Source organism: Diospyros lotus, chromosome 4 (genome assembly GCF_014633365.1).
Source record: "Diospyros lotus cultivar Yz01 chromosome 4, ASM1463336v1, whole genome shotgun sequence".
Taxonomy (NCBI): domain Eukaryota; kingdom Viridiplantae; phylum Streptophyta; class Magnoliopsida; order Ericales; family Ebenaceae; genus Diospyros; species Diospyros lotus.
The window spans coordinates 8,186,973-8,214,028 of NC_068341.1; the positions used below are offsets into that span (position 1 = coordinate 8,186,973).

A 27,056-nucleotide genomic window follows, 5' to 3' on the forward strand; every position below is an offset into this window, starting at 1 on the left:
GTGGAAGACAATATAAATATATATATCCACATGCATGTATATATATATATATATAAATGTGTGTGTGTGTGTGTGAATTAATTTTCAGTCCAAAAGTGCACCGTCACTGCCTGCCGGTGTTGTAGGTACTTTGGTACGGCCTGCGAGTCCGCCGCCACCACTTGACGGCGACGGCATGCATTTTCAACACACTTAACATTTTGTTTCTTAATTTCTTTTAGGTTTACTAGCTACAGTTTAGTTGACTAATTAACTAATGAGAGAATTATCCAGCTGTTAAAGAACAAATCAAATTTATTCTACACGTGATTTTATATATGTTTCTACATTGATGTCATGTCATACATTAATTTCAACCCTCTCACAATAAGTATAAAACTGAAATATTATTAATTCATGGAGTTTATACAACCTCCTCAATCTACAGTCGACCGGCGGTGGGGAGTTTCCTCCAATCAGAAGTTGACCTAATATATACGTTAGAGGGATTCTTACAGCCGGCCCAATTTGACTATCAAGTCTGATCTAAACAGAAAAGGATATCAATATTAAACAATAAAACATGTCCATGCCTGAGTTGGGTTTTTCCACTTCATTAGGGAGGTCTTTTTTTTTTTATTTTAATAAAATGATATTAAAGAGAATAGTTAGAGCCAAAGGTCTTAGAAGCCAAGGATTCATGGGGCTGCAAATTCAGCTATCCAATAAAAAGTAGAATGCAATATATAAACAACTGAAATCAAGCCCTAATCCAAAACATAAGTAGGAAAGGCGACAAAATCCAACAATTAACACAAGAAGAAGGAGGTCCTGACGAGTAGATATATATAAGTGGCCATCCGATGGCTTCTAGTGTGATATAATCTTTTCGGTTTTGCTTTCTATGTAGCATAGATTTCTAGCTATTTCAAATATATGTGGGTTTTCCTCCCCTCCGCTCTTTGAAGTTTGAACCTTGTTTTCAGTTTAACTTCAAGCAAAAAGAAGGTTTGGTACATTCCCCCGCTCCACATTGCTTGAGTTGATGAGGGCCATAACGCAATTGTAAGTGGCTAGTCAGGTCGGAGATGGTTTTAAATAAAAGAGTTTTGATATAATAATAAAGTTGTTTGTAAAATTAGCTATTATATATATATATAGAGGTCATCAGTTTAAATCTTATTAAGTGGTTAATTTTTATTTAATTTTGGGACTTGGGAGGGTTTTATAACACTAAGATATGGTGTTTGCTTATATAAAGTATAGATAAATATAAATATTAACATTTTAAATTATTATTTATGTTTTAGTTCATAAATAAGTTATATATTAAGCTTTTAAATAATCAAAATATATTAAACATATTTTTTATTTTTTCAATCTTAATTTTAATCTTAGATATATTACTTCAGATTTTATAGTTCTTTTTTAAATTTAACATTATTTTAATTTGAATTAAATATATAGATAAGATTGGGTTTAAAGTTAGATGTGATTTGAGAAAATGAATTTTTAATACATAAATTGTCACTAAAAATATTACAAAAAAATAAAAAAATAAGATTGTATTTCAGTTTTGAATTTTAAATTCATTTTCAATTTTGTTTTTTGATCGTTTGTTTTGAAATTTTTAAAAATGCATTCTTTTATTTATTATGAAAAATTATTTTTTAAAATAGAAAATTACAAAACACGTTTATTTTAAAATTTTGAAGAAATTTATTTTATGATATAACATTTTATATTAAATATTATTATATATAATATGCGTAATACACTTAATAATATATTATATGTTATCCTATATTTTTAATTATAATATTGATATACTACATTTTTAAAATTTTAAATAAATATATAATTTTATTTTCTAAATTTAAGAATATTTTTTTCTTTTTTTTCCTTATTTTCTTTTTCTATTCTCTCCAAAGCCTGGATCTTCTTTGTCGCCGCCGACCATCGTAGGCCAGAGATTCATATGATCCGAGTCTACCATTAGAAAGGCCAAGCCAAGAGGGCTAACATACACAAAAATGGACCATATTTAATAGTTGAATTTTCGTAGATTTTATTTTTAATTTTCAACAAAAACTCAAAAACGTAGTCAGTCACCATCGACCATCGTGATTGGTGGTTTCCGGCGATCAGAGGCCTCTTTCACCGCCTTTGCCATGTTTGACCAACCATGGCCTTGTATGCATCGCCATGGCCGTCGGTCTTTATTGCTCTACCATGGCCGTCATTTGGATGTTGTTTGGTTATCGACATCATCATCGTTGGCTTCATGTGGTTGTCGGTGGTGGAGGATGAAGGAGAAAAGAGGAGTTGTCGGCGGCGGTGATGAAGGTGGCAAGTGCGATCGATGGCAGCTTGAGAAGGAAGGAAAAATAGGAAAAATGAGAGAGAGAGAGAGAGAGAGAGAGAGAGAGAGAGAGAGAGAGAGAGAGAGAGAGAGAGAGAGAGAGAGAGAGACGATGAATTATGTGTGCGAGATTGAGTTTGGGGGTGGGCGGTTGTTTTTCGTGTTTTGCTGTTTTCAGCTAGTTTTGGCTAAAAATACTTGTTTTGGGTTTTCTTTACAAATATTTTTCTTGTTTTTGAAAATATATTTTTTAAAATAGTAAAATAAATGCGTTTTCAGTGTTTTAAAAAATTAAAAATTAAAAATTCAAAACAGACTGAAAACAATAAAGAGAACATAGCTTAATATTTTCGTTTATCGTTTAAGGTAACGTTTGTTAAAAGGAGTAAAATAAAGTTATATCAAGATAATGCTAGAATATTTTTCGAATCAAGATATGGAATAAATAAGATAAGACTGTGAAACATTTCAAGATTTTTATCAAATTATTTGTTAAATTTTTTAGAATTAACTAGAGAATACACACAATATTTTTTCTTATTTGTAAGAACCAAGATAAATTTATTTAGAGGGAGGAGAGATATAAATTTATTTTAAAAAATTTAGATAAGAACTTACTTGACTTTTTTTCAAAGAGTTGCCATATAAATTTAACAAAATAATAAAAAATACTTTATCTAGAATATTTTTTATTTTTTAATTTATATATTAAAAAACAAACACTAGATCAGACCTAAATGAGTTGAGAAGTTGGAATTTAAAGATAATGAGAATCTTTAACTGCAAGGCTGAGTCAAGACTCCAATGCATGTGCATGCAGCATGGCTGTTGGTTAATATCTAATCTAAGCCTGTTAATGCTGCCAACCCATTAATTTCTGGGTTTCACATGGGATTGGATTTTTTAATTTTTTTTTATTGTCCGAATTGAAGGAAGTCTCAATATTTAAGTCTTCGGGAAAAATTGTCATTTTCTCCCTTATAACCTACTCGAACAATAGCCGAAGACTAGGTAAGCCCTGATCAAAGACCTAGCCCTAGGCCCCTCATATAACAATAACTGTTACAAACCGCAATATTTAAGATTCAAACACACAATTTTAACATATTTAGCACCGAATATCATGCACTCGGCCACTTGAACTAAGGATTTACACATGGGATTGGATTTGGGAGCCATCACAATGAACCATAGATTTTTAGACCCATTATTTCTTGCATCATCATCAAGCATGGGTATGAGTATAGTTGGCTTTTTTTGCAATTTCTGTGTGTACGCATGCATATAATTAACTTGAACCAACAAAGAATTTACTTTTAATTTTAAATTTTTGTGTTTGAAATGATGAAAACAAAATGTACATTTCCGTTCAAGAAATTCTATGGACTAAAAACTAATAAAATTCATTAAAAGAGGTGTAATTTTGTAAATAAATTTCACATTTTGTCTATAAACAGAGTTAACCTCTCTTATGTAAACGAGGGATGAGTTAATTCTTGAGGAGTTATGTATAATAAAATAATTTTTATATTTAATTGGTACAATGTTGCCCAAATTTGAGGAGCGAACGTACTGGTAATGGATTTGCCATGGCATGGCATGGCCACCCGTGCTTCAAGATGCCAGCGAAAACTGTTGAAGTGAGGTGAAGCATTAACTTCGCTGAACGCTGCAGTTTTGATAAAGGGAAGGAGAGTTATTTGACAACCGCTCAATGATTGCTAAAAAACGATGTCATTTTGGAGCAACTAAGCTCGGAAGGCCAAATGACAACTCCTCTCGTCGTTTCATGACTCGTTTGATTCCCTCCCGTACCATTTTGTCGTTTAGTTTGCTCCATTTCAAGTCATGAATTTGATTATCAGATTTTATCTTTGTCGCTGCTTCTGCCTATTTATATTTCACCGATATTTCATCGATTCTGTACAAATTTGTTTTGTTTTTTTCTTTGATTTTTAGGGTTTGCCTATGATATCTATTTTATGGTTATGGGACATTTTTGTTAATAAGCCATTGAATGTACATTGAGTGAGTGAATGAGATGTATATGGAGACTATAATTGATTTTTCGATTAGTGTAGTGAGTTTTTTTTTTGATGGAGCTCAACGTAAATGTAATCTTATTTAAAAGATAACCACGATAAAATTGTTGTGTGCTATTTATACTTTCTTTATTGCATTCTATTTTTGCATTCGCATGTGCTTTTATTTATTGAATGTTTTTACAGATTTTTGTTTTTAAATCTAAGTGTTTGAGATAGGTTACTAAGGTTAGCCATTGCTCGTCCCAACAAAAACATGACCCGAGAAGTGACCAAACAGTGGAGCAAGGTATAACCAAACCTGCTTCTCTTTATTCTCTTATATAATTCTCTTTATTCTCTTATATAATCTTCTTTTAGCCTTTAGCAAAGGAAGCACATCACATCGGGCCATGCATGATCTTTTGTAAATGGATGGAAGATTCGCGACTAGTGATTGGCTTCATTCCCCATCAAAGAATAATCATATGATTAATGCTATCCGGCCATCCAAAAAGCCATTCAAGAGATATTGTAATATTTCCAATGAAGAGAGAGTAACAAAAGTTTCAAAATTCAAATTCCCTTCCCCCTCTCTCACATTCTCTCTGTGTGACCCTTTCTCTCATTTTGGCCTTCTCTCTCTCTCACTCTCCAACGGGAGCCTTTGGCTCGTTCCTCCCCTCCTCTCGTTCAAGCCATCTCTCTCTCTCTTGTGTGTCCGATCGAGCCTCCGGCATCTCTTGGGCTCGTTTCAGTCATTTTTCTCTCTCTAGGCCCGTGCGACAACGTCTCTGGTGTCCTTTTGGCTCGATCCAGATTCATACACAAATTGCATGCCTATCTAACTCAAGTCTATATTCCAACTGTAAGAAAAGAAGAAACTAAAGCATTTTATTCCAAAACTAGATTTATCCTTTTCACATTCTTTATCTCCCCTTAGACATCCTCTTTACAACCAGATAAGAAAGTATATGATCTAATTCATCACCAGCTTGTAAGAAAAACTTGTTGGATAAAGGGATATCTTGTTCATCAATCTTAAAACAATGCCCATCGACTAGCCATTGTTGCGGAACACCGAACACCCCTCTATATATAGGGAGTCTCCCCAATAACACTAAGGCTAGTACGTAGCTATTTAATTAATTAGGATACGTAAGATTAGTGTGCGTTTGCTTTGTTCATATGGACACCATCATTATAGTGCAAGCCGACGATGGTACGGCCTTGGATATGAGGACGATCAATGAAGGTGTGAACAAGGTGGCAGACATGGCTCGAGCTTCAATTTTCATGGTGCCGGAGAGGCTTCGTAAGCTGAACGAAACGGCTTATACCCCTCGCCTCTTCTCCATTGGCCCTCTTCACAGCCGCAACGATCCTCATCTGGAAAGGCCAGAAATTCAAAACATCAAATTGAGTTACTTGAATGATCTCTTGGCTCGCGTTTCTGATGATCCGCAGGATAAAGATCGAATCCTCGATCGATGTCTACACGAGATGGAAAACTTGAAAGAGGAGGCCAAGAAGTCTTATGCAGACGCAGAGAAAGCCAAAGCCTTGAGCAAAGAGATGTTGGTCATCGACGGTTGTTTCATACTCGAATTCCTCTACAAGCATTGCAATATCGACATGTTCAAGCAAAGTCGAAACGATCCTATATTCGGCAGTGTGGTGATGCGCAACGGTATCCAACACGACTTGATACTGCTAGAGAACCAGCTTCCCTTTTTCGTTCTTGAAAAATTGTTTCAACTCACCTTGAATCAGATTCCGAGTCATCTCCATTCGATTACAGAATACGTTCTTGAGTACTTCGGAAAAGTGCTCAGCTTCAACGCCCCTTCACCATCAGTCGAAGACAGTGTCGCCGCTGCCACAAGTAGTGGTGGGGGCGATAAGGAGAAGGACCAGGAAGCAACGACGTCCTATCGCCATATACTCCATCTTATGCACAGCTACTATCTCCCTCCCGGCCAATTAAAGGAGGTGGACCATACCAAAAATTCCAGGGATTCGGCATCTGACCTCGACTTCGCCGGAGTGAACTTCGTGGCCAACGAGGGAGATCAGTTCAAGGTCGAGTTTAGACAAGGGAAGGGAATAATACCTTGGTTGTTTTCTAGCCCCGAATTTCATATTCGGAGGCTGGCCATCTACGACTCCACGGAGCAAATCTTGAGGAACCTCATAGCCTTTGAGCTGTGCTACCATGGCGTTATGAGTTACATAACATCCTATGCGTTTCTAATGGATTTGCTCGTGAACGCCGATAAAGACATCGAAGTGCTGGAGAATGCCGGGGTGATAAACAACTACTTGGGAGCGAGGCCAGAAGCCACGAATCTATTCAACAATCTGTGCAAGCAAGTGGTTCTGGAAAAGTTCTACTTCGCAAATACCTACAAGAACGCGACCGACTACAGCCGACACTGGTGGCCGGCGATTAGGGCTTATTTTATACGGACATATCTGGCAACTCCATATGGTTTCATTGCATTTGTTGCGGGTGCCATCTATTTTGTCATTGAAGTCGTGAAATTCATTGACAACTATTTTGTCTAGCTGAATCATTAACCCTGCGCGCGGGCCAGCATGCGCATGCGGAAGACGTTGAAGATCAATTTCAATTTTCTAGCTAGATGGATGTGTCTTGGTTTATGTGCGCGCGTAAGTTCAATGTTATTTTATTAATTCTTGTTCATATATGTATTGGCTATTTTGATTCATGTTGGGAGGAGTCAATAGCTCAACCCTAATCAACCCCCTTAATACTCAAATAGCAGCGACCCAAAAACATATACAAAAGAATGGACAGAGAACCATACACAAGCATAAAATAATGAACACAATATAAACACAAGAGATTTACAGTGGTTCACCCATTAACGAGGGCTACGTCCACGTTGAGCTCCGACAAAAGGAGTTCACTGCACTATAGGGATAAAAGTTTTACACAGCCAGCGAGCCTCCGATTACAACACCAAAAACAACAACTCTCTGATCTCACTGTACAAAGAATAACCCTCTGAAAACATTAGCTCGACCCCATAACCACAATCTAAGGTTAGAGGCTTACAACTTAGAAAATAGAGCAAAAACAGAGAACATCCAAAAACTACGAGAATGAGAACAGAAGAATAATCAGAACAAACCCTAATGTAGCAGATAATCGGAGGTCGTCGCTGTTCTGATCCCGAGGAGATTGAAGCTGATATAAAGGGGACTCAAGCGGTGGAGATCGAGCCGTACAAAGGAAAGAGCAGAGCATCGACGATAGGAAGAGAGGCAGGCTAAAAGACAAGAACCAGCACGCCAAACAAAACGGCAGGGAGGTTGCCGTTTTGGCCCTCCACCTTGGGCCCAAAACGCTGCCGTTTTGGGCAGCCATAGGGGTTGCCAAAAGACCCTCCAGCCCCTGCCAGAAAACGATGCCGTATTTGGAGCTTCACTAATAACAATTCATGTCATTAATTAGTGTGGTTCGTGAATGGATTTATGTACTTATATTTTAAAGGTTAACTCAATTGTATTTGAAGTTTGAAAAATAAAGGGGAAATTCTACAATTCCTCCTCCAGAACATTTCTCTCTCTTAAAAAGTCTATTCCAATTCTAAATATCCCTCTACTCTCTAACAAAGTGGTATTAAGGCAAGGTTGTTTTAAAAGATGGCAAACAATGTGGAGTCTATTCATTTCAATTTTCTCATTCCAAACATCTATCTTTCTTAAAAAAGTTTTTTCCTCTCTCCTCCATTGTAATACCCCGGAATTTCTTGAAGTTATAAATGCTATTTAATGAAGGGAATAAATGAAATTTTCAGAAAAATGAGAGCATAGGATACACTAATGTAGCTTTAGATGACCGAATTAGACGAATGGAGTACCCCGAACCCTAGATAGCCAAGGAAAATGGTATAGTATCGATGAATGATTCAAGTTATGATTTTTGGTGATGAAAGAAATTGGATTGGGAATAGTTTTCGGTACAGTTGTCGACTGAGCTGAGAAAATTGAATCGACATAGGAGACATTCGAAAAGTCAACGGAGCTTGTCAATAACCAATATTTTATGTGTAGAACAACCCTTAAGCAATTTCGAGTTAAAACGAATGGATTTAGGGTCAAGACGATCAATCGGGGCTAAGTGCAATTTTCTAAATTTTCCTGAGGGAGGTCAAAACGGTGATCTTTCAAGAATTTTTAGGATCAAATAAGAAGTACTAATCTTGTGGGTCTTAGTGATATAGTTGGATAGGTCAGGGGTATCATGGAAAGGGCAAAAAAGTCATTTGAAGAAAATAAAGGGCTAAAGTGCAATTTAGCAAAACTTCAAAGTGTGAACGCAATGGAATTTCTGCCATCGCACATGGAGGTCGATTCCGGAGATGGGACGACCGAGGGTGGCTTGGGGAAGGTCGTATACGGTCGAGGGATGCTTGGTGGCCAAGGATTGGCAGCTGATTGGCCAGATTTTGGTTAGAAATCGCTTATAAAAGGGCAAGGGTTTGGCCGAATATTAACACTCAAATTGCTTGCATTTTGGTGAGAATCGAAGGCAAGGGATAGAGGAATTTTGGTCTCGAGACATCAAGGATCATTTTGGGAGCGTTTTGAGGCATTTTGGAGTGAGTTTGGTGGCTGTTCGAAGCTTGGCCGAGAATTGGAGGTGGTCCGCTTGTCGGACCTACAGCTGCCATTACGGCGGGCTTTTCGGTGTTGTTTTGGCCTGAAAATTGCACCATCGTGATCAACTGAACGTGGGCTTCAAGGGGATACCACTTTCGTGGCCATTAGAGCAATTGCCGGCGGCCGGATCAACGAAGAAGACGGTGACGCTTGATTGCACGCACCAGACTTCACTCTCACACCCGCACTGAGTGCGTGAGGGCGCATGAGCATGGGCTTTTTGGTAATTTCAATTTCAGTATTTTTCTTGAATTATTTTAGGATTTATCATGTTGAGATATGTGGAAAAATGTTTAAGCAAATAATTATTTTGGAATTATCGATGTGAAAAATGGGAGAAAATAGAGAAAATTATGAAAAAATTGAGGAAAATGGATTTTGATGCTTCCTTAATTAAATATGATGTTTAGGGTGTGTCTTGGCTTGAGGTTGAGAATAAATTCAGGTGTTTGTATCGAGGTTGTACAAGAGGATCGAGGCGATCTGAATACGTTGAGGTGAGTGTTCACCCTCAAAACTTGATTTACTGTGAGTAGTTTATGCTAAAATTTGGTATTTGTGTTACCTAAATGTGTTGTGGATTTCATGTAAAATGGTTTTATGCGTTGAAACGGTAACCGGTGACGGTTGGTTTATGAGGGAGGTTCATCCCTAAATATTTTGAAATTGTGCATTGCATTTTATAAAACTATTGTTTATATGATGCATTGGATTGTGACATGTGGCATTGTCTTGAGTTTTGTGTGTACGTATGGAATGTCAGCCTCGGATGTTGTTTGGATAGTGTAGCCATGATTCTCCAAGGGCGTGACGGAGTAATAGGAGTATTTGATGCTGGTGTGCATATCAGGATAACTGCCTTGGTTTTCGTGCCAGACCATTTGGTCAGGGAAGTTGTACTAGGACGATTAGGTGGTCCATACTGTGTTGTTCATGTAGGATGTCAGCTTAGGATATTGTCTGGATAGTGTAGTCGTAATTCTTCAAGAGCGTGATGAAATAATAGGGGTATCTGATGCTGGTGTGCATGTTAGGATAGTCGCTTTGGTTTCCGTGCCAGGCTGTTTGGTCAGGAAAGTTGCACTAGGATGACTAGGTGGTTCATGTGAAATTTTAGAGTTGGCATTGTATGGTAGTTCCCGGATGCTTAGAGTGAAAGCGCGATCTGGAGAGATGCGTTGGCTTGCCCCTCTTAAGCTAGAATCGCGTCGTGTCATTGAGTCGGTATAGTGGCATAGCTTTTAGAGAGATTGCTCTTTTCTCGTGGTAGGGTTAAATGCTTGGGTATCTCTTGGGTTATGGCTTACTGGGTATATTGGTTTATTTTATGTCTTGCATTCATTCATGAAAAATGTGTTTTTGAATTCTCACTTAGATGATTCATCATCTAATTTGGACTATGTCCTTAGAATATTCAAACGTTCCAGGTGAAGGCAGCGGTGCGAAGGGAGAGGGAATTGCCGAGGAGTGAAGGCGATTAGAGGATGTTTTATATTATGTCTTTTTAGTTATGTTGTTTATTTTGAGAATATCATGTAAACGTTGGTTCAACTTTATATTATAAATAAAGTGGTTTCGGTTATGACCTGTTAAGATTTCGATCTAGCTTCCGCATTTGAGTTAGTGAACCTATAATACTGCATGTTTGTATGAGGTTATCACGTAATTTTTATAAGTTTAGAATACCGAAAAATTGAATTGATAGTAGTTATAAATACCGAATCAACTACAGGGAGTGTCTAGGAGTGAAATTGTTTAAGGAAAATAATATGGTCTCGATAAGCGTTCTGAGATAAGATTTATGGTATCGAAAGAAATTGGATCGGGAAAGATTTTCGGTACAACTAAAATGCAACTGCCATTTAGGTTGTAAAACTGAATATTTGTAGGGGATTCCCAAAAAATCAACGGAGCCCTAGGGGTGCTCTGGTTTTTCGTATTGAGTAACCCTTAAGTGATTTAGGGATGAAACGACAGCTTGATAAGAACACTGGGGCAAAATCATCATTATCGAGTAACTTTGAAGTTATTAATTTTGCGTTTTTGGTATTGTAATTTGAGGTTTAAGGGTATAGTTATAATAAAGGAATTTCTCAAGTGATATTATGATAAAATTGAGGGTTAATGTGCAAATTTCTATATCTATTATTGTGATATATAGTATATATACATAGGCGTGTTGTGTGTGCGTGTGCAATCGCTACCCATCCCTCTACAATTTTCTCCCATGCCCTACAAAAAAATTGAAGCCACGCCTCTGCAACTTCAGCCATACTCTGCAAATCTCCATTCCCTGCAATATTGATGGCCGAATTGAAGTGTCCTTCAGGCAAGATGATATGGGCAGTGAGGTGAGGGAGCAATCGATTGCTTATAAATATGCAGTGAGCTTGGTCAATGAAAAGAAGCAAGGGCGATAGATAGAGAAAGAGAAGGAGAGATCGGATGAGAGCTCGTCAGAGAGAACGCTGGAGCTGAGAGGGCCGCATGGAATGGCCGAGATCGGCCATGGCAGCAGTAGCAAAGCTACTATTCGACAGCCATGGCCGACGAGCAGCAAGCATGGCGGTGGCAACGGGTAGCTTTAAGCTGTTGATCGGCCATGAGGGTGGCTTATGGTGGCACGATGAGGCTCAAGAAGACGTTTAGCGGCGGCCGGAGATGCTAAAGCAGCCGGTTGCAGCGGCCATGGCCGCGGGCAGCAAGCAGCTGCGAGCGACTGTAAGCTCGTTAGCGGCGATAGGAGCTGGCGAGGTCGGGGGTGGCTGGTGTGGCGGCTAGCCAAGTCATTGCAGCCGACGAGAGCGAGAGAGGGACGGCGGAGCTCGGCCATACGCGCGCATGGCAGCGCACGTAGCAGGAGGTAGGGGAGGAAGAAGAAGGGAAGAAAATAAAAGAAAAAGAAAGGAAAAAAAAAGAAATGGAGAAAATTCTCGAAAAAATCCTGAAAAATAGGAAATAAATATTTATTAATATTTTGAAGATTTTGGGCGAAAAATGGTTCGGGCACACATTTCGAGGATATAACACGCATACCGAGAAAGCCTGAAGGGCTAAATCAAGGTAAGTAAAATTCTCTAGAAAATTTTAAAAACTCGAAAATATTATTTTATGAATTGTCCTAGTGAAGAGAAAATATTTAAGAAATACTTAGTTTGGATTTATTGAGGAAAAATAGGAAGAAAAAGGGAGAAAAATAATGAAAAGGCAAGAAATTATGAAAAATAGATTTTAATACTTATTTAAATAATTATGGTGATTAGAATGCTTTGAAACTTAAGTTGAGGTGACTGGTGCGAATTTTGATATTGACACGCAAATCGAGGCGATGCACGAATATCGAGGTATCTCGATAGGCTTGAGAAAGTAAGTAATACTTCCCAACTGGATTTAATTTTATGAAAAATGATTGCTTGTAGGTGATTTATGTTTCAAACTCCGATCTTCGGAGATTTTTTCATCATATTGACATGCTCTGATATGTATCCATCACGTAGACTGCATAGATGACATGACTATGAAATGCATAAATACACGTTGATATCAATGATCACACGCATTGTAGCTGTAGGGAGTACGAACTGGCATTGCTGCTTTACCAAGGGTGCATCTGTACACCCCAGCTTCGAAAGAGATGGCCGCAAAAATGATGAGTAGCATGAAGGGTGCAGTTAACATCTACGATGAGTAAGACATTGTATACATGCACGAAATATGTTTTCTGTACCCTTATTTAGATGATTTATCATCTAATTTGGGCTTTGCTCCTGGAATATTCAAACGTTCCAGATGGAGATTGTAGCAGATACGAGGATGAATGAGGTATGAAATAGCACTTAACAGAGTGCATGAGGAATGAAATGTATGTAGCACATGTATTTAAGTTATGCTACTTTGAAATCTAAATGTTTTAAGGAATGCTGATATATAATCATATTTAGAGTTAATGTTGAGAACTTATGTTTTGTATTAAGTTATGTCGATGTATGCAAATATAAGAATTGATTTAAGATCAATGTTAAGATATTAGGTTCGATCATTGTGTCCGCACTTGATGTGTATAATGATTCTTTTTCAAGATTAATGTATGAAAATTCTGGGACGGATACGAGGAATGATATGATTTAGGATTAGTTTGAAAAGAAAAAATTTATTGTCCCAGAATTGTCTCAAGTTATAACGTGCTCGGGAAAGCTGGGCGTTACAGAATCTGTCTTAGTTTATTGATGGTTCATGGTTGATATACTGAGAAAGTGTAACGGGATTTTCGCGGAACGATTTATGTTGAGTTTCCATTTTTGCGATGAGTTTTTATTTGAAAAAAAAATATCCCCAAAATCTTACGTTACGTATCACTCTAGAGAAGTGAGGTGTTACATCCCTAGCAGAAGATGGCCACTTTATCTCATCTTCTTAAATTACTTCTCTAGCTTATTATTGAGGACCGTGCTACATGTTTCGACGGGATGACAAATTCGATGATCGAATCAAATTTCATCATCAATCATCAAGGTGTCGTAGATGGGAGAAACCCGAATTTTATGAACCCCGACCAGGCTTAGTGCAATCAGACTTCATCTAGAAACGACAATGACAAATTAAGTAAGAGCATTTTCATCATTTGGCATTTTTGATTATTCTCTCGATAACTCAATTGTTTATGCTAATAGTATTTTTCTATTATTGATTGTGTTTTGTTCGTTATTAATTAGAAATTAGTACTGGTGATCAACTTTTTTTTGGTTAATACCACACACGCATATATACGTTTGCATTTGTAATAATGAACTAATTAAGTAATTAGTTTGTTATTGACATTCGTTAATTAGCTTAATTTTAAATTGATTATATTAAGTTAAAAATATGTACAATTAACAAGGAATAAAAGTTTGCCTTTGGAACTGCTAATTAATTAATCAATTAAACTTTGCCCTTAGACAAGGCGAAGGACGGACGTGGCTAGCTCAGCTGGTGCTTCAATTTTCATGGTGCCGAAGAGGCTTTTGTAAGCTCAACTCAAGGAAGGTGCTTATAGTTATACCCCTCGCCTTTCTCTCCACCGGGCTCTTCCCTGCGGCGATTCCCATCTGCAAAAACCAGAAATTCAGAACATCAATTTTGAGTTACTTGATCCACGCACAGATCTGCATGCTCGTATACAGGTACCATGTGTAATTAAGCAAATTAATTACTTAATTAGTGAATAAATTAATTAATCTAAAATAATCCAACATATGGAAGAGAAAGAAGACACGTATACAATGGAAAATGATGACTCCATTACCATAACACAAACCAATTAAAAACTACTACTCGTACCTAAGGATGACCCAAGAAGGTTAAAATGATAAAAATATCTTCACTTATAATTGTTTTTCTTTTTCTTTCCATGACTCTCTCCTCTCTCATCTTTCCTTTTCCATGAGCACCTCAAACAACCGCCAACAGCCATTTCCTTGTGGTAATTGCCACACGGTCGGCCCCTCCTCCACAATCGATAGTCGTTGGAAGAAAATAATGAGTGATTAAAATATTTTCTATTTCTTATTGTTAAATTATAACTTTAATGTTCTATCATTCACATTTAAAAAAAATACAAAATATAATCTGTTCATCACTATTTTCTCTCTGAATCATTAAATTCTTTGTTTTTTTATCAGCTTCAACTCAACATCATCATAAGCGGCGGACGCCATTTCTGGCGTCTCGAAGCTTCCCAGCCATATCCGGGTCTTCTTGCCAGGCTCGCGTATTTCGGATACCCACCTGCCCCATTGCGCTTCCGAACTCCCCTGTAAATGGAGCAAACTCCGCCGCCGCCGCCATGGAAATTACTCGACTGTTGCATGTGGAAGAGAATATAAATATATACATATATATATATATAAATGTGTGTGTGTGTGTGTCTCAATTAATTTTCAGTCCAAAAGTGCACCGTCACTGCCTGCCGGCGTTGTAGGTACTTTGGTACGGCCTGCGAGTCCACCGCCACCACTTGACGGCGACGGCATGCATCTTCAACACACTTGACATTTTGTTTCTTAATTTCTTTTAGGTTTACTAGCTACAGTTTAGTTGACTAATTAACTAATAAGAATTATCCAGCTGTTAATGAACAAATCAAATTTATTCTACACGTGATTTTATATATGCATCTACAATGATGTCATGCCACCACTTGACGGCGACGGCATGCATCTTCAACACACTTGACATTTTGTTTCTTAATTTCTTTTAGGTTTACTAGCTACAGTTTAGTTGACTAATTAACTAATAAGAATTATCCAGCTGTTAATGAACAAATCAAATTTATTCTACACGTGATTTTATATATGCATCTACAATGATGTCATGTCATACGTTAATTTCAACCAATAATTTATCCTCTCACAATAAGTATCAAACTGAAATATTAATTCATGGAGTTTATACAACCTCCTCAATCTACAGTCGACCGGCGGTGGGGAGTTTCCTCCAAAAAGAAGTTGACCTAACATATGCGTTAGAGAGACTTGCATGCTGGCCCAATTTGACTATCAAGTCTGATCTAAACAAAAAAGGATATCAATATTAAACAATAAACAATAAAACATGTGCATGCCTGAGTTCGGTTTTTTTCACTTCATTGGGGTGGTCTTTTTTTTTAATAAAATGATATTAAAGAGGGTAGAAGCCAAGGATTCATGGGGCTGCAAATTCAGATATCCAATAAAAAGTAGAATGCAATATAAACAAACAACTAAAATCAAGCCCTAATCTAATTTAAGTGGCCATCATGATTGCAAAACATAAGTAGGAAAGGCGACAAAATCCAACAATTAACACAACAAGAAGGAGGTCCTGACGAGTAGATATATATAAGTGGCCATCAGAATGCTTCGAGTGTGATATAATCTTTTGGGTTTTGCTTTCTATGTAGCATAGATTTCTATTTGAAATATATGTGGGTTTTCCTCCCCTCCGCTCTTTGAACCTTGTCTTCAGTTTAACTTCAAGCAAACAGAAGGTTTGGTACATTCCCCCACTCCACATTGCTTGAGTTGAGGAGGTCCATAACGCAATTGTAAGTGGCTATATGAGGTCCCATTTTAGTCAATAATTTAGATGTAGTATTCTTATGATTACTACTTTTTCTATCGCATAAATTTGTGATTGTATCTCTAGTGAGGGTCGGAGATGGTTTTAAATAAAAGAGTTTTGATATAATAATAAAGATGTTTGAAAAATTACCTATTATATAGAAATCTTATTAAGTGGTTAATTTTTATTGAGGGTATTTTGGGACTTGGGAGGATTTTATAACACTAAGATATGGTGTTTGCTTATATAAAGTATAGATAAATATAAATATTAATATTTTAAATTAATATTTATGTTTTAGTTCATAAATAAGTTATATGTTAAGCTTTTAAATAATCAAAATATATTAAAAATATTTTTATTTTTTCAATCTTAATTTTAATCTTAGATATATTACTTTAGATGTTATTGTTTTTTTTTTAAATCTAATATTATTTTAATTTTATTTAAATATATATATAAGATTTCAAACGAGTTTAAAGTTAGATGTGGTTTGAGAAAATAAATTTTTAATACATAAATTGTCACTAAAAATATTACAAAAAAATGAAAAAATATGATGGTGTTCCTTTGTATTTCATTTTCAGTTTTGATTTTTGAATTTATTTTTTGATTGTCTATTTTAAAATTTTTAAAAACACAATTTTTTTGTTATTATGAAAAATGTTTTTTAAAAAAAATTTAAAAAATGCGTTTATTTTGAAATTTTAAAGAAATTTATTTTATGATATTTTATTAATAAATTTAATTATTAAATAATAAAATTAACTCTTTTTAATATAACATTTTATATTAAATATTGTTATACATAATATGTATAATATATTTAATAATATACTATATGTTATCTTATATTTTTAATTATAATATGGATATACTACCTTTTTAAAATTTTACATAAATATATAATTTTATTTTCTAAATTTAAGAATAAATTTTTCTTTTTCTTTTTTTCCTTTTTTTCTTTTTCTATTCTCTCTAGAACTTATATCTTCTCTGTCACCAACGACTATCGCTGATCGAAGACTCACACGATTTGAACCTACTGTTAGAAAGGCCAATTGGGGTTAACATACATAAAAATGGACTAGATTTAACGGCTAAATTTTCGTAGATCTGATTTTTAATTTTCAACCAAAATTCAAAAACGCAATTAGTTGTCATCGACCATCATGGCCAGTGGTTTTTAGCGATCAGAGGCCTTTTTCACCACCTCTGCCATGTTTGACCAACCATAGCCTTATATGCATCGCCATAGTCGTCAGTCTTTCACTACAAAAAATTAGCGTTTTAGCAACGGATTTAGTGACGAGAACCTTTCTGTCGCTAAAAGGGGCGTCGTTGAAATTTAGCGATGGGCATTTTTTATTTTTTAATTTTTTTTTCATTTTTTAGCCACGGGTTTGAGCCCGTCACTAAATTTTAATTTTTTTATTTAATTTTTTTTATTTTTAGCGACGGGTTTGAGCCCTTCGCTAAATTTTAATTTTTTTTATTTAATTTTTTTTTTCAGCCACGGGGTTGAGCCTGTCGTTGAATTTTAATTTTTTTATTTCATTTTTTTAATTTTTTAGCAACGAGGTTAATCCCGTCTCTAATTCTATCGCTAAATTCAACTCCAAAATTTAAAATTCAACGCGTGCTAGGCCCCGACCTCCTCTGTCATTGAATTTTAATTTTTTTATTTCATTTTTTTTTATTTTTTAGTGACGAAGTTGACCCTGTCTCTTATTCTGTCGCTAAATTCAACCCCAAAATTTAAAATTCAACGTGTGCCAAACCCCGACCTCCTCTCATGTGCACCACGTGGTTGCGCTGGAATATTATTCCCACATATTATCTTTGCTCATTACTGGATTCAAACCCTCAACCTCTCATGACTAGATTCCGCGCGCAAGCCAGCCGATCTGGAAGCCTTCTTGTTTAGTGATGTATATAAAATATATTTATAGTATTCTCTTTCAAATATTACAGAATTATATTTATATACCAAAATTTCTCAAACTTATTTAATGATATTAATTTTAATATTAATGTTAGTAAAGGGAAATGAATATTAATTTTAATTTTATTTCATTATTAATTCAAATAAAATTTTATTAATTATTATATTAGCAGTGTAAAATTATGTTTTTATTTTTTTTTAATTTTTTAACGACTGGTTGACTCGTTACTAAATTTGAATTATTTTATTTAAATTTTTTTATTTTTTAGTAACGAGTTTATCTGGTCGTTAAATTTTAATTCGTTATTTAATTATTTTTTATTTTTTAGTAATGGGGATTCTCGTCGCTAAATTTTAATTTTTTTACTTAATTTTATTTAAATGTTTTTATTGTTTTTATTTTTTAGCTACGGGTTGACCCGTTACTAAATTTTAGTTATTTTATTTATTTATTTTTATTTTTTAGCGACGGGCAATACTTGTCGCTAAATTTTAATTATTTTATTTTTAGTTTTTATTTAATTTTATTTAAATTCTTTTTTATCTGAATGTTAATTTTTATTTATTTATTTTTTCAGCGATGGGGATTGGCGCCATAGCTAAATTTTTAATTTTTTTTTTATTTTTTAGCGATGAGTTGACCCATCACTAAATTTTAATTTTTTTATTTAATTTTTTTTATTTTTTAGCGACTGGGTTGACCCCGTCGCTAAATTTTAATTTTTTAATTTTTATTTTTAGTGACGAGTTTTTCGTCGCTAAATTAAAAAAATATTTAAAAAAATTTGCGACGGAAATTCCATTGCTATCCGTAGCTTATTAGCAACGGAATAATTCCGTCACTAAAATAAATTTTTCTTGTAGTGTTTATTGCTTTACGTACCATGGCTGCTATTTGGATGTTGCTTGGCCATTGACATCATCATTGTCGGCTTCATGTGGTTGTTGACAATGGAGGATGAAGGAGAAAAGATGAGTTGTCAGTGATAGCGGTGGCAGGCGAGAAGGAAGGAAAGAGAGAGAAAAAGAGAGAGAGAATAGATTATGTGTGCAAGATTGAATTTGGGTGTGGGGGGTTTTATTTTTCGTGTTTTTGTGTTTTCAGTTAGTTTTGACTAAAAACACCCAAAATAACAAATGTTGTTTTGGGTTTTTTTTTACAATTTTTTTTCTTATTTCGAAAATGTATTTTAGAAAATAGCAAATTAAATGCGTTTTCAGTGTTTTGAAAAACTAAAAACTCAAAATAGATTGAAAACAACAAAGAAAATATAGTTTAATATTTTCATTTATTGTTTAAGGTAACATTTGTTAAAAGGAATAAGATAAAGTTATATCAAAATAAGGTTAGAATGTTTTTCGAATCAAGATATTGAATAATTAAGATAAGACTGTGAAGCATTTCAAGATTTTTATAAAATTATTTGTTAAATTTTTTAAAATGTACTAAAAGACATATACGTTATTTTTTTTTATTTGTAAGAATTAATATAAATTTATCTGAAGAGAAGAAAGAAATCAATTTATTTTAAAAAAATTTAGATAAGAAGTTACTTAACTTTTTTTCAAAGGATCACATATAAATTTAACAAATATAACAAAAAAAAATACTTTTATCTAAAATATTTTTTTTAATTTATATATTAAAAAATAAACACTACCATAGTGAGACCTAAATGAGTTGAGAAGTTGGAATTTAGAATGAGAATCTTTAACTGCAAGGCTGAGTCAAGACTCCAATGCATGTGCATGCAGCATGGCTGTTGGTTAATATCTAATCTAAGCCTGTTAATGCTGCCAACCCATTAATTTCTGGGTTTCACATGGGATTGTTTTTTTTTATTTTTTTTTATTGTAGGAATAGAAGGAAGTCTCAATATTTAAGTCTTTGGAAAAATTATTATTTTCTTCCTTGTAAGCTATGGGTTCCGATCGATCGGGTAATAGTCAGAGACCAGGTAAGCCAGGGTCAAAGACCCAGCCCATGGCCTCTAGTGTAGCAATAACTGATACAAATCGTACTATTCAAAATTCAAACACACAACTTTAACATACTCAGCACTTGAATCTCGTTCACTCAACCACTTAAATTACCCAAAAAATTTACACATGGGATTGGATTTGGGAGCCATCACAATAATGAACCATAGATTTTTAGGCCCATTATTTCTTGTATCATCATGAAGCATGGGTATGAGTATAGTTGGCTTTTATTGTAATTTCAGTATGTACGCATGCATATAATTAACTCGAATCAACAAAGAATTTACGTTTAATTTTAAATTTTTGTGTTTGAAATGATGAAAACAAAATTTACATTTCCATTCAAGAAAATTCTATGGACTAAAAACTAATAAAATTCATTAAAAGAGGTGTAATTTTGTAAATAAATTTCACACTTTGTCTATAAACAGAGTTAACCTCTCTTATGTAAACGAGGGATGAGTTAATTCTTGAGGAGTTATGTATAATAAAATAATTTTTATATTTTATTGGTACAATATTGCCCAAATTTGAGGAGCAAGCAAGCTAGCTAGCTAGTTTGATGGTACCTACTGCTAATGGATTTGCCATGGCATGACATGGCCACCCGTGCTTCACGATGCCAGCGAAAACATTACCCGAGAAGTGACCAAACAGTGGAGCAAGGTATAACCAAACCTGCTTCTCTTTATTCTCTTATATAATCTTCTTTTAACCTTTAACAAAGGAAGCACATCACATCGGGCCATGCATGATCTTTTGTAAATGGATGGAAGATTCGTGACTAGTGATTGGCTTCATTCCCCGTCAAAGAATAACAATATTGAAACTAAGAACAGGGTTACTGTACTTCATGGCAGATTGATACACGAATTGCATGCCCAGCTAACTCAAGTCTATATCCCAACTATAAGAAAACAACAAACTAAAGGATTTTATTCCAAAACTAGATTTATCCTTTTCACAGTCTTTTTCTCCCCTAATAAGATACCAGTTCATTCCATCCATGAAAGTTCATAGATATTAAATTTATTTAAAATTGACAACCGCACAACTATAAATTTCATCAATAGATTTCAAGAATTATACATTTTTTGTAAATTAATAATTAATTGAACATATGATAAATATAAATAGCTTATACAAAATAATAAATAATATGACAACATATAATAAATCAGTAACATAAATAATAAAAATATAAAACATAATTTTTTTTCAAAAGAATTATGACAACATATGATAAATATAAATAATAGTCTATACAAAATATTAATTTTGTCAAAATAACTTAACGAATTATTTAAAATAATTCAATTTTATATAAATGACTAATTTAACATAACCTACAAACTAATTATTTTTTAAAATCAAGTAATAACATAAACATATATAAGATTTGTACTTTTTTTTATATGGTTCTGAAACTAATTAATGGTTTTAGAGTTTTAAGTGGTGGTTTTATTGAGAGAGAATGAGAGGTAAATTATGGGAAATAAAATAAAAAATTAAATTTATTTTTTTAAAAAAATTACTTGGTAGTCAGTATTTGGCGATATTACCTGATATTTCAAGATTTCTCTCGATTTAAAAAAATCTCATTTTTCTGTAATTTATTTTAATTAAAATTTTATGTTAATATTTAAGAATTAATAATATGGATTAGATCTTGTCTCTTTATATACCAACATACTTACACATTCTCCAAATACTATTCAACCATGAAAAAAACGTTCCAAGAACTACACGTTTTCCACAAATCTAGCTAGACTTAATTAATAACTTATAAAAATTCTATTTTGGGTACGCAAAAAATAAATAAAATATAATAAAATATCGAAAGAAATGGGCGGGAAAAAGATCTGACAGCTATTTTGTTATAATATATATATATATATATATAGATATTCTTTACAAGCAGATAAGAAAGCATATGATCTAATTCATCACCAGCTTGTAAGAAAAACTTGTGGGATAAAGGGATACCTTGTTCATCAATCTTAAAACAATGCCTATCGATCGACTAGCCATTGTTGCGGAACACCGAACACCCCTCTATATATAGGGAGTCTCCCCAATAACACTAAAGCTACGTACGTAGCTATTTAATTAATTAGGATACGTAAGATTAGTGTGTGTTTGCTTTGTTCATATATATGGACACCATCATTATAGTGCAAACCGACGATGGTACGGCCTTGGATATGAGGACGATCAATGAAGGTGTGAACAAGGTGGCAGACATGGCTCAAGCTTCAATTTTCATGGTGCCGGAGAGGCTTCGTAAGCTGAACGAAACGGCTTATACCCCTCGCCTCTTCTCCATTGGCCCTCTTCACAGCCACAACGATCCTCATCTGGAAAGCCCAGAAATTCAAAACATCAAATTGAGTTACTTGAATGATCTCTTGGCTCGCGTTTCTGATGATCCGCAGGATAAAGATCGAATCCTCGATCGATGTCTACATGAGATGGAAAACTTGAAAGAGGTGGCCAAGAAGTCATATGCAGTCGACGCAGAAAAAGCCAAAGCCTTGAGCAAAGAGATGTTGGTCATCGACGGTTGTTTCATACTCGAATTCCTCTACAAGCATTACAATATCGACATGTTCAAGCAAAGTCGAAACGATCCTATATTCGGCAGTGTGGTGATGCTCAACAGTATCCAACACGACTTGTTACTGCTAGAGAACCAGCTTCCCTTTTTCGTTCTTGAAAAATTGTTTCAACTCACCTTCAATCGGATTCAGAGTCATCCCCATTCGCTTACAGAATACGTTCATCAGTTCTTTCGAAAAGTGCTCAGCTTCAACGCCCCTTCACCATCAGTCGAAGGCAGTGTCGCCGCTGCCACAACAAGTGGTGGGGGCGATAAGGAGAAGAAGGACCAGGAAGCAACGATGTTGTCTGTTGGTTCCTATAATCTCCATATACTCCATCTTCTGTACAGCTACTACCACCCTCCCGACCAATTAAAGGAGATGGGGCCGATGGGCCATGCCAAAAAATCCAGGGATTCGGCGTCGGAGCTCGACTTCGCCGGAGTGAACTTCATGGCCAACAATGGAGATCAGTTCAAGGTTGATTTTAAGCAAGGGACGAGAATAACAGATTGGTTGTTTTCTAGCCCCGAATTTCATATTCCGAGGTTGGCCATCTACGACTCCACGGAGCAAATCTTGAGGAACCTGATAGCCTTCGAGCAGTGTTGCAACGGCGTTGTCTGTTACATGACATCCTATGCGTTTCTAATGGATTTGCTCGTGAACACTAATGAAGACATCGAAGTGCTGGAGAATGCCGGGGTGATAAACAACTACTTGGGAGCGAGGCCAGAAGCCACGAATCTATTCAACAATCTGTGCAAGCAAGTGGTTCTGGAAAACTTCGACTTCGCGAATACCTACAAGAACGCGACCGACTACAGCCGACACTGGTGGCCGGCGATTAGGGCTTATTTTATCCGGAAATATCTGGCAACTCCATATGGTTTCATTGCATTTGTTGCGGGTGCCATCTATTTTGTCATTGAAGTCGTGAAATTCATTGACAACTATTTTGTCTAGCTGAATCATTAACCCTGCGCGTGGGCCAGCATGCGCATGCGGAAGACGTTGAAGATCAATTTGAATTTTCTAGATGAATGTGTCCTGGTTTATGTGTGTGTGCAAATTCAATGTTATTTTATTAATTAATTATGGTTCATGTATTGGCTATTTTGATTCGTGTCATTAGTGTGATTCATGAATGGATTTATGTACTTATATTTTAAAGGTTAACTCCACTGTATTTGAAGTTTGAAAAATAAAGGGGAAATTCTACAATTCCTCCTCCAAAACATTTCTCTCTCTTAAAAAAAGTCTCTTCCTTCTAAATATCCCTCTACTCCCTAACAAAGTGGTATGAAAGGAAAGTTCTTTTGAAAGATGACAAACAATGCTGGAGTACTTTATTAATTTCAATTTTCTTGGCCGCCTCACAAAATAAATTCATGAAATGTGGTGTCTCCATGTAAAAATTGTGCTTAACTCACAAGATGTATGGGAAGATTGTAGAGAAAGGTTATGTGCAACCTCGAAAATGAGAAGGATGCTTTGGCAAAAACAAAGAAGAAGGATCAGCAAGCCCTCACCCTCATCCATCAATGTTTGAGAAAGTGGTCGTTGCAACCACTACAAAGGAAGCATGGGACATTTTTCAAAGTTCCTTTCAAAGCTCCAATCATTGTGAGGTGATTTTGATGCTTTGTGCATGAAGGAGTTCGAGTCAATTCCGAATTATTGTTCAAGAGTGAAGTCCATTGTAAATCAAATAACAAGGAACATAGATAAAATTGAAGATGTTCACTACAAAAAAGCAATGCTAAAATATAAAAATCCGTCGCTAAAAAATTTAGCGACGGATTTATTGACGGGTACCTTTCCGTCTCTAAATTCCGTAGCTAAATACGATTTTTCTTGTAGTGGTTTGTGTGTTAAAAAAGACTCCTCATTTCTAGACTCCAAAGTTTAAATATGTGGTTTGTGTCGTTGAGGAGTCCAAAGATCTAGACTCCATGACACCTGAACAACTAAAGGGCTCTTTACAAACCTATGAAGACAAGATCAAGAAGAGGCAAGGTGAATTGTTGGAATAAGCTCTTAAAGCGATGGTTTCTTTGAAAGATGATAACAGAGAAAACACTACAAAAAAATCTAGCTTTCACTACAAGAAAATAGTAGTTTAGAGACGGATTTTTTCGTCTCAAATTAGAGATGAATTTGAGACAGATTTTTTTGAGATGAAAAAAAATTCGTCTCTAAATTGAGATGAATTTAGAGACGGAAAATAATCCATCTCTAATTTAAGATGAATTTAGAGACGAAAACTAATTCGTCTAAATTTGAGATGGATGTACAAACGAAAAAAAATCCGTCTCTAATTAGAGATGTAAAAAAGTTTTGTCTCAAAAATTCGTCACAAATTGAGACGGATGTAGAGACGAAAATTAATCTGTCTCAAATTAGAGTTGGATTTTTGAGACAAGAATTAATCTGTCTCAATTTGAGATGGATATTTTTTCGTCTCAAAATCTCTCTCAAAATTTTTGTCCCTCTCAAATTTATAATATGTAAAATTAATTTATAAAATGTAAAATTTTTATCCATAGATATTGAAATTAAATACTTAATATATAAATTAATATATTTAATGTGCATAAAATATAAAATAAAGTATATATAATTTAAATTATTTATATTTTATTTTATTACATATATTATTATTATTATTATCATTTATTTATTTATTTATTTTTATCCGAAACAACTTTCCAAAATTTATGGCACGTCCAGATGCTGTTGCGGGGTCCCAGCAGCCTTTTTGATTTTCCTTTGTGTGTTTCTCTCTAGCATGTCTCGTGGATTTTCTACAGATTTTGTGGCTGGTTTCGCGGAGTGTCTGTCTCCATTTCAAGTTGGGTCTAATTACATAATTGAATCTCGTCCATTTTGCTCAAGGTTAGACGAAAATTAGAGAGCCCATTGCTCACCATAGAGCTTTTCTGCTAGTTGAAAATTGAGAGCCCAATTCGTTTTTCCAGTCTTCCTTCTATCCAAAAGTAGAGAGCAAATACCACTATCGTCTTCTTTCTGCTAGCTGCCATAGCCACCAGTTCTTAATGCAGTGCCTGCAGGTTCTTGAGAAGAAGATGTATCCAAGAGTGTGTCTTTACCCCTTATTTCAGTTATGAACAAGGATCTACTTCTTTTGCAGTTATCCACATGATTTTTGGTGTCAAAAATGCCTCTAAGCTCCTGGCCAAGCTTCCAGTAAGTGATCGCTATGCAACTGTTATTACACTATCATATGAAGCTCAAGTTAGGGTTTAAGATCCCATTTATGGTTGTGTATCTGAAATTTTTGCCCTTCAACAGCAGGTATGATGAATCACTATAAATCCTTGTATTCTTTGTTTATTTATCTTTTTTCAAGCATCTCTATATTCCTCACATGATTCATATATTTAACCTTTCATTGAAAAAGATTTCATATTTTTCAATCCTGTATTCTCCAATGTCAAGACAAGATGTTTTTATACGGTTAATACCTCATCGTGCCATTTCAAGGTTTTGAGGATTAACGAAACCATGGTTTTCATAGACAACATCTTCTTTTCATCAAAAGATTTATCCTTAATCTTTTTGAATTTCTGAACTTAATTTGCTAATTATGTGTGATTTTAGGTTAATAATCTGCAAGTTTATCTAGCCTTTTTGAAGGAGTTTGCAGACTCTTGTGCAAACCTTCAAAATGTTCAAATTTGGTTTCACCCAGAAACCAATTTAAACTCTTTTCTAGATCTCGATCCAAACTTCACAAATAATTTGGGTTTCCAGAATGCTAATTTTTAACATGATCCAAACCCTGTTTGGGGTTCTGAAGACCCAATCATACCAAAAGAAAATGTCGATGAACTTAGATCTTTTATGTTCGGTAATTATCATCAACACTAACCATTGGCGAAATCTAAAGCTATTGTGGGAGAATTAGATTTTTTTTCTTTTTATATGATTTATTAAGTTACAATAATGAAAATTAGGTTGAAGGCCTTTCCCAAGTTGTTGTTCCCATCATGTGAATCTTATAGTTTGTGGATTACACTATTTGTGAGGTCCTGGGTTTTGTGTATCAACAGGGCCTTCCTGATTGCACCAAGGACAAGTAACTGTTCTATTGGCATTAAGTCAATGAGTATTCCTTGAGATTCTGAGAGGCATGTTCAAGTTTTCATTCTAAAACACATGTTTTGTTTCATGATTTAGGAGAGGTCAATTCAAATAAAGATTTTTTAGCTAGTGCGTCTGTTTTTGTCTTGTGTTGAATCTTTTTCATGGCTAATGATTTAATTTTGTATTTTAGAATACAAGTAACCAACATATTAAATAATCGATTATGATAAGTCGAATTATATTTTTCTTTTTTTGTATTTTAGAATACAAATAACCAACATATT

The 27,056-nt window shown here is 34.8% G+C and overlaps 2 protein-coding genes across 2 annotated transcripts; both read left to right on the forward strand.

Moving 5' to 3' along the window:
• Positions 1-5,516: 5,516 nt before the first annotated feature.
• LOC127800376 (UPF0481 protein At3g47200-like) lies at positions 5,517-7,075 on the forward strand. Its single transcript, XM_052334958.1, has one exon. The coding sequence runs from the start codon at positions 5,551-5,553 to the stop codon at positions 6,928-6,930; it is 1,380 nt and encodes a 459-aa protein (XP_052190918.1). The 5' UTR covers positions 5,517-5,550; the 3' UTR covers positions 6,931-7,075.
• A 15,143-nt stretch (positions 7,076-22,218) lies between these two features.
• On the forward strand, positions 22,219-23,628 carry LOC127799227 (UPF0481 protein At3g47200-like). The gene has a single exon (XM_052333045.1). The coding sequence runs from the start codon at positions 22,219-22,221 to the stop codon at positions 23,626-23,628; it is 1,410 nt and encodes a 469-aa protein (XP_052189005.1).
• The last annotated feature ends 3,428 nt before the right edge of the window (positions 23,629-27,056 follow it).